General features: G+C 41.3%; 1 protein-coding gene across 1 annotated transcript in view; it reads left to right on the forward strand.

Annotated features, from left to right (window-relative positions):
* NFATC2 (nuclear factor of activated T cells 2) overlaps positions 1–7,572 on the forward strand; it is an 83,379-nt gene extending 75,807 nt beyond the window's left edge. Inside the window, exon 9 of the mRNA XM_035900884.1 lies at positions 7,147–7,572. Coding sequence (XP_035756777.1) covers positions 7,147–7,202 — 56 coding nt within the window. The 3' untranslated portion in view covers positions 7,203–7,572. The remainder of the gene's footprint in view (positions 1–7,146) is intronic.
* The last annotated feature ends 1,641 nt before the right edge of the window (positions 7,573–9,213 follow it).

The raw sequence follows: 9,213 nt of genomic DNA on the forward strand, positions 1-9,213 counted from the left end.
GGAGGGAACAGTTTGCAGAGTAACAACTTCTGTCTGAGGAGTATGTGTGAACAAACAAAAACAAAGGGTTGCTTGGCTACAAGAAATTATTCGGGCTATAAACTGTCTCGGGATACCAGTCCCAGACTTCCTGCACAGTCAGTGAAGAGAGCGTCTTCTCACACGTGGTACCCCAGTGTCTCTCAGGACAAGGCATCCCCAGGGCTGAGGGATGCTCCTTATTCTCCCAACTTTAGATGCCATACAGCAAAGTCAGAACGGGTCACTGTCTTCAAAGTGCTCTCCATTGCCTATGTTGTTTCAGTTTCCTAGTAGAAATACTTAGGACCTAATTTTTAGAGGTATTGAGCACTCCAACATTGACTGACATTTCTGGGTATAAAGGTTTTAGGTTGGTAACTTAAATTGTTGCTTGTTAGAATTTTTAGAGTGCCTAAGTGACCTGAGCACCTCATGCCTTTGGTAGTTTGGGATCTAAACTGCCTGAGGGCTTTAAAACAACCCTGTAGGGACTTGTGAAAATGATTGCTCTCTACTACATCCACACACTTAGTACAGGCTCATTCTATGCAGGTCATCATCATTTCTGGCTTTGTTTTCTGTTAGCATGTATTATTTAAGTTCCCTGAGTGTGACCTTCACAGTCTTTCTGCATATTTCAGACCAAAGCAATCCTGTAATAAATCTGGTCCTTCAGGGATACTTTGGACTTGGCCAGGGCCATATGGCAAGATGATGATATAGCAGAGGTCCAAGCTCTGGAGTCCCGCTATCCACTCTTCTGCTCACACTTTTTTCTGACAATTTTAATGCAGTTGTTTTGTAGTGGTAGGCTGTTGATCTTTTCTGGAAGCACACTGGCAGTAATGAAAGTACATAGAAAATCCTTAAAATTTCTGGGGTAGTGTCACAGCCAGATTTGTGTTCTGAGTATTTCCTTCTTGATAGTTTTGATGCATAGTGCGTTTAGGACACTGATTTTTTTTTTTTTTTCTGCAGAAATGCTATCTTTATTTTCTGCTCTTTTCTTACAGGCACACCCAGCTTCCTGTTAAAGATGTTGGGTAGGATAGTACCATAGATACTGGTCGTTTTCTTTTTGCACCTCACTCTGGAACTATATTGAAATATAAGGGAAGGAGATTTAAATGTCGTGAGTGAAATCCAGATCCTGTGAATCACAAGTTTAGATATTGATTTCAGTTGGGACGGGCTTTAGCCAAAAATATGCATTTTATTTAGATTCTGTTTTCCATCAGATATCTATATTATGTTGTAAAATTAATGGAAAGATGCCGATGGGTTTTGAGTCTATTGAAACTATTACAGCAAAAATGCATCATGAGACTTGAATTGCCACTTAGTTTGAGATCGGTAACTTCTTCCAAGAGTGTGCTTAATTAGCGGCGATGACCTGATTGCTGTTGTTGGGCTGGATGGTGTTGAAGGGGTTTATAATTTACACAGCCTACATAGATTACAAGCAGGACAAGGAAGAAAAGTTGCAGGGCACATCTATTGGCATTATCTCAATAAGGAGTAAAACCTTTTTTTGATGTATGATTAAAGCAAAGCTGTACAGCTAGGAACCTCTCAGTAGTTGTATGTCCCCATTTTCCAGAAAAAAGCCTTTCATTGCTGTTGATTTATAAAACAACCCCACCACACACACACCCAGTATTTTTCCCCAACACAGTTTGTTGGGTTTGGGCTCCTTGTGCCCAATACACCTAAGTTTGTATTTACCAGTCAATTAGTTGCTCTGCTTGCATGTGCAAAAGCTGATTTTCCAGGATGCAGAATATAAAATAGGCTGTGTACTGAGTGGTAGGTTCCAGTGTACGATACGTGGCTGCACAATCTTTGGGAGCCAAGTAAAATATTTCTTTTCTATATATAGTCACCCAAAATCCAGCAGCAAAGACACTTCTGAATCTTGCACTCAAAACTAACTTAGTTTTTAAGAAGCACTTTTTCCTCCTTAATATTGCAATTTTTTTTTAAGTTCCACGTGGTTTTGCAGAAGTGCCAAATGCTTTCATGATGAATTCAAAAGAAAACTAAAAAGATCAGACAGACAAAAATGAATCAGAATTTTAAATACTGCCATTTTATGAGAAAAAAATTTCACCTTATTTGTGTTTGAAGCAAAGACTGTAACTTTCATAACTTCTTTGCGCATATCTTTCCTGTTCTTTACAATTCAGGCAAAGTCTAATTTGCACGGCCACTGTGGTTAGCTCTCTTATTTAAAAGGGACTGACTTTTGATCTGGCATAAATGTGTCATGTTTTATTTGGGCCACTAAGATGATAACTGAATTTTGTAAAAGGCAGTGACTAGTCTTTGACCTGACTTCCAAGACGCATGGACCCTCCTGTGCCTCTGAAGGCTCAGATCAAATCACCAGCATTTCGTGTATGTTCTGTGATCAGTTTAGGAGTGTAATTTTTTGCATACTTATTTTTAGATAATATCAGCTGAGAAAAGAGGGGGAAAAAGTAAAATCTAGTGCTGGATCTGAGCAAACAGAAAGGTCAGTGGTTAGGTTCTGCCTTATGTATTGTATATGCTGAAATGTCCTTTTAATAAATTAAACCACAAAATTAAAGAGTAGCTGAAAACTGTAACATTTGGCCTTGGAACACAGGTCAAAGGTTACTTTTTTTTCTCAAAAATGGTTTTGCAAATCTTTTTCAGAGCTGATAGATACACACCTTAGCTGGATACAAAACATTATATGAAAAAGAATGACTGTGATCTTTGATCCAAGCAATCAAAAAGAAAGGTAATTGGTATTTTTCTGCCTTTTCTCCAGCTGTGTGTTTCTCTTAACCTTTATTTATTTATTTTTTCAATTAAAAAGTCATGCCCCTTTTTATTTGGCTTAGAGCATTTAAAATCTTACTTAATTTAATTTTTTTTCATTCTTTTTCTTCCCCACTTGTGTACCACAGAGCTGTCTTGAAGTAGAGGGGGTCTGGTGGGCAGGGAAGGAGAGATGGGGTTGTGCATGCTGGGCTAAAGCATCCTGTCATTCCCATGCAGCAGCTAGAACCATGTTAGGACCATGGTTTGCCTGGTCACGTTTTGAGGGCACGCTAAAAATTCAGGGTTCAGCTTTTCCTCCCCAGTCCCTGATATGCCATCCGTTCCTCTCTGCGTGTCTTGTGTTGGCTTCGCCTGTAAAATGCCTCTTGGCCGCGTCAGCGGAGCAAACATGGAATGTGCAGGATCCCTGCCCGGTGCAGGGAGGAGCCCGCTGGAGCTGAGCTTTGCCTCTCCTGATGAGACCCTCACTCTCGCAGGATCCCCAATGGGCACGAGACCCCAGTCACTGCCACGGATATAGTGCTGTGACAGCATTGGCTTCATCGGTGCTATTCCAGACATATATACATGGAATAACGCTAGTAAAGTTGTTATTCCACTGCATGTGTGAATGTGTGTGCACGCATGCATATGAGCATGTGTGCGTGTGTATAATCAATTACAAGGAGCCTGACTCATTGCCAGCTAAAACTGGAGACTGTTTTCTGTCTCTGGACTACTAGTTGAAGCTCGGTATTTAATACAACCCACTATCATCCCGCAAGGGAATACACTCCAGATTTCTATCTGAGAGGATGTGAATTAGAGTCTTAAATGTCTTTGAGGACTGAAGCCTGAGAGACTGACTCTAACCCATCAAAGCTGAGTGATTAGAAGAACACAGACCTTCTCCCATGATTTCAGCCAGCCTCTTGCATTCAGCTAACTTGGGGATCTCCAAGTTAGTATTACTGGGGCTGTTGTAATACTCATACAATAGCAGTATCTAACAGAGGATATGCTGAAGGGATTCAGGCCTAACTAGCCATTTCTGTGGTCTGGATGGCTGATGTCAGCTGTAACTTCAATATCTTTTTTTATAATTTAATCTTTCATTATCTTTGCATATGTCCTCATGGCCCTGTTTAATCAGTTCTTTCTCATTAAATGGATCAATAGCAGTGTGTTCCAGAGTTGCCGCGTGCCAGGCACCTTAAATAACAATATTTTATTTATTAATCACATCATCTCCATTTCCTCTCCGCTAGAAATGAGCAAATAATGAGAACCGATACTTGAGATACATCTTAACCATGCTACCAAAAAAAGATAGGTGGGAGTTCAGAATAGCAAGTTCAGCACATGATCACAGCTTCCTCTGAAATTTAGATATGTCTCAGTTTGCTGATTTTGTTCAACCTACTATTGAAACCCAAGTCACTGAGATTACACCTGGATCTGGACCTATGTGCTCCCAGATCTGGAGCAGATCACCAAAGATGTGTGATTTCACTAGACTCAGTCTGAAATGGACTCCAAGCTGGAGTGGGACCCATTCCTGTTAGGTTAATGTATTCATTAGATTTAGGGGCTCTGGTTGTACATTAGGACTTTTTGTGCTGGGACAATCACTGACTTATACATCCTTCCCTTAGAGCTCCCAGACTAGTGTGGCCCAGCTTAAACTGCACCTAACTCCCCTCGCCACATGGATTTAGGTGAAATTCAGGGTGAACAGGACATTCAGGCCAACTGCTAGCAGGAAGCTCCCTTGTCATTCAGATGCTTACAACAAAAATCCAGTTTGACACCTGTAAGAGCTTGCACAGAGAGCATCCAGCTGCACCCGAGCATGATCCTGCAGCCCATTTATGGGGTTAATGGTTCATACTGTTCCCCTGCAGCTTTTTAGCTCTTTACAGATTGTAGTCCCCCTATAACCTCAGCCCACAAAACCCACTGCTGACCTCCCATGCAGCACACAGGAGGGAAAGTGAAGTTTGCAGGCTGAGTAAGCCCTTTACCACACTGTCCAACCTGCCCTGAGCCAGCGAGCAGAGGTCCCCACACTGGCCAAGCTCCGGGCTCGTGGTCTGCTGGAGCTGCATGATGGATTTCACTTTGCCTAAAGCTTGGGCTGGCAAACAGAACCAAAACCATACCCTTCAAAAGACTGTAGATTTAGTAAATGCCATTTAATTATCTGCTCATTTTTCACTTAATATTTAACCCTTCCTAGACAAAGATGACTGTTGGCTCCGATATTTCCACAAGTGGTGGCAGTATTAAATGAAAGGAAATTCATACGTGGTATTTTTGGTACGCTGGCTGCTCAAACGTGTCGATAAATAAATCGGCCTGCAGTCTCAGCCCACTTGTTTTTAGAAAGGAAATGACCCTGTAAGAGTGGGTGCCCACTTCTTTTACCTCACTGCTATTTTTAGCTGAGGCTGTGAAAAATTTCCATTGAAGACCTGCTCCTCTCATTTCCTGGGTAGAGCAAACAGGAAGCTCTTCTAACTGAGCTGGAGGAGGTTTTTCCCCTGAAAGTGGACCAACCTCACCTCCCACTGGTAGCTTGCTTGCACTGCACAGCAGCAACACTCCAAATACCCCACAGACGTGCTTTATTTGCAAAAATTCACCCAAAAGGCTGGTAGAAGCCAGCAGGTGATGGCAGCAGGTAGAAAGTCGGGCAGCAGGAGAGGACTGGAGTTCTGCTGTTGGCCATGCTGGTTTTGGCCATGTCCTCTCCAAGAGCACCAATCTGACTGACACCAGGTGTCTCCTGGCTGGAATTAGGAAGAGCTAAACAGTGGGCTGTTAACAGTGGGATTTTTGAGCATGGAGGGATGGAAACTGCTTTGTGTGGCACAGGCTGTGGGGTCCCTTCAGGAGAGTTATACATACTGTACCCAGGAATGCAGAGGGCTGGCTCCTTGCTCTTCCCGTCAAGCACCTGTGCCGTGCTCTGTGCGAATAGTTAGTCCTTGAGGAGTATAGCAGACCACAGCAGACATCTGTACAGTAATAACATGGACCTTTGCATAAAACATAGATTTTTTTACTTTCTCAAAGATAAATTCCATGGCATGTGGAGTGGAGGGAGCTCTCAAACTACTAGTCATAACTACTAAAAATTAAAACACGCGTTTCCCTTCCCAGAGATAAGAGGTTTTTAATTGTTGGGAAGTGGTGAAAATGCTGTTAATTACATTTTTTCTTAAACATTTGTTAGAAATGGGCCTGAATATGGGCGAGTCTTACAGCTGCATACCGGATTAATTAGTCTTGGGTGAGGGTCTTCTCTGGTTTTAATTAGTCCTTGCCTTAGTCCTTAAATATAAACATCGAGAAATAATTTAGAAAATTTGGTGTTTTGGTTTTAAGGCAAATTTGTCAAAGTAGATAAACAGTTTCCAACCTGTGGACCCCCTTGATGAATACAGCACCTACGAGCTGCATGTGAAATGCAGCCCCAAAACAGGCAGTTCTGGAGTTTTGCACCAAAACACTCACATCTCTCCTAATGAAATCACTGTCTAGAGAAAGAAATGTTCCAGAAGGTACCAAAGGGTGCTTTAAGCAAAGAAGTGTGCAAAGTCGATAGGAGAGAATGGCTGTTGTATATAACATGTAGTATTCTTCTGTTTTTTTAAACAGACAACAAAGTTCTTCAGTGTCTTCTCTTGAGCTTTATGAACAAGCTTGTCCCAGCATCTTAGAGTATCATAGTGGTGCATGGAAGTTTGCATATGCTATAATCTATAAACAAACTATAATAAAAATGTAGAGCAAATAGGGTTTACAGCAAGTTTAAAAAAACAAACACACACACAAAACCACAAAAAACCCGACACTTTTTCACCTGAATTGCAATTTCTGTGTTTTCAGCACTGTCCATTATATTTCCTCCAAATCTGGCCTTTCTCTTTTCAAAATGTTTCAGCCCAGTGAAATTGTCAAAATGCTCAGGTACTTAGAGATATTTTTATTTTTTTTTACCTTGGGTAAAGGAAATATCTGTGAAAGAGGGCAAGTGTTGTGTACATAAGGGATGTAGCATGTACTGGACACATGGTACAGCTTCTCAGCTGTGGTTTTATGGTACTTGAAGCATGCTGAACACAGCGTAAACTCCCTCTCTCCGCTCCTTCCCCCTGGCCTTCCAAAAACATGTAGTCTGGGTAATTAAAAGTTTTAAGTTCTAATAAATTATGTTATGAATACAGAGGGGATGTTTTCAGCTTAACAGCAAACTGCCCACGGATTGCTTTTACTTCTTGTGATTTTGAAAGTGCTCTAACATTTCTTCCTCTTTCTTTTATTTCACAGTTAATGAAATTATCAGGAAGGAATTTTCTGGACTCCCTGCCAGAAATCAGACATAGAAGAAGAGATTTGTGAGACAACTTTTACCGAATCCTTCCATAACTGACCTCTTAGATCCTTCCAATGCCCCTGCAACCTCCCGCTTCCTCAACTGTTCATCTCAAGGCACCAATTCAATGCAAGGAACAATGTATTGGCATCAAGCTGACAGCCTTGACTAAGCAACTCGCCACCTCTCTCTGTAAACATCGAGAAGGACACCCTTCCTTTCGTCCAAAGATCGTATTGTTCTTGTATAACAGAGCATCTGTCTGAGGAAACTCTTCAAGCCTGCTGCAAAATATCTATCTATGTATCGATCCATCTTAGTAATAAGGGAGAAGTGAGATGTCACTCCTGAACGCCACACAAAGCAAGGGAGGTTATATGTTAGTGCTTATTTGGGTGGGGTGGGAAATGGGGGAAGAAAGAGTAATATATTCCATAAAAAAAAAATGACATTTTGCGGTTCACTAACAATGACTTGCCCTGCAGGTCTCAAAGCCCTTCTGAGAAATTTTATTGTTGTAGGAAACTGAGGCAACCCAAGCTTGCTCAGCCTTCACCTGACCTAGGATCAAAAGCCATTTTTTTCTGACCCTGAGCACTGTGATCAGTATTTCAAACGGTAGATGCCAGCTGAATCCAGGCGTTTTCTTCATTTTTCTTGTCAGACTGGATAGGAATTTGAAGGAGAAGAATGCTCACAGAAAACCAATGAAAAGAGCAATTCAGCAGTTGTAACACCTGTCCCAAGGTAAAATAAACCCAGATAAACCAGAAATTAATATATAGGAGTCACAGTAAATCCAAAGATTTTATGATTGATCCTTATTAATATTTAGGCGGTGTATGAACACATCTTAGGTATTTTCCCTGTAATAAATTGTTGCTGTTTCTTTTCATATAGAACCTGCTATTGGCTCATAACTTGTCTCATTTAGCAGCTGTAACATTTAACCACACAAGCTGCAGAGGAAAATAATTGCATCTTACAGAAGCCATATGTTCCAGAAAAACTATACACTTATATTCACCTCGTCTCTTTAGCTTTGCAAAGCTACCAGCAATTTTTGGAAAGGTTAATATTTCCATGTGAGTTAATATGTTTGTTATGTTCCGCTTCGTGTTAGAATATACTGTACTGACACAGTCTTATCACAATAAGAGATAACCGCTGCCATCTGCAGTTGTACAGCTAGCAAGTTTATAATGTTTTGGTGTGTCATTGCTACCATAGCGTGATAGAAAGGCATCGTGAGTGGATAATCAATGTACAGTAAAAGATAGCCATAATATTGTAGGAAACACGCAGTAATCTTTTCTGGTTTTGTAAATGAGGAACACTGATATTTTTAAGAGTGCAGAGCCTGAGCTCTATTCTAGAAAACATGGTGCATCTATCCTGTTCTCAGCTATTTCACAGTAAAATTTGCTGGATACCAGTAATTGGTTCCCCAATAGTGCAGGAAAGATCTTGCACAAACCCTGCAGAGGATGTGCTCGGTCCAGCAGCAGTCTTTTCAGGAATATTGAGAAGAATATATTTTCTGCCAGTAAAAGCTGGCACTTAAACTCTGCAGAGTCTTCAGTTTTAGAGATAGAAGCATTAGACTTTCCAGAGCACCTGACCTAGGTCTCACCTATATAGAATCTTCGATCTTCTACTGAAATCTGAATTTCACAGGAGCAGCTCTGAGCTCCGGATTCAACCAAGCCTGGGTCCAGAACCAGAGCGGAGCCCTTCCCGACTGCAAATCCCAAACTGGCATTAATAACACAGCTTGGGGAGTTAGCCCACTCTGTGAGATTCAAAGCTTTTGTCACAAAATGAGCCCCCTGTATCCCATTTCTCAGCAACACCAGAAAGTCACTGGCTGAGGATGCCTCATTCTGGTGCTCATATTGTGAGCTCCATGTGTTGCATCAGTACGAATGTTGAGATGACCAAGCCTCAGCCTATTACTTGCAGAGATGAAAATGACCTTTTTTATTATTGACTTCTACAGAAACAAACCTGAGACTTGGGCT

This window comes from Egretta garzetta, unplaced genomic scaffold (genome assembly GCF_000687185.1).
Source record: "Egretta garzetta isolate BGI_Z169 unplaced genomic scaffold, ASM68718v1 scaffold188, whole genome shotgun sequence".
Taxonomy (NCBI): Eukaryota; Metazoa; Chordata; class Aves; order Pelecaniformes; family Ardeidae; genus Egretta; species Egretta garzetta.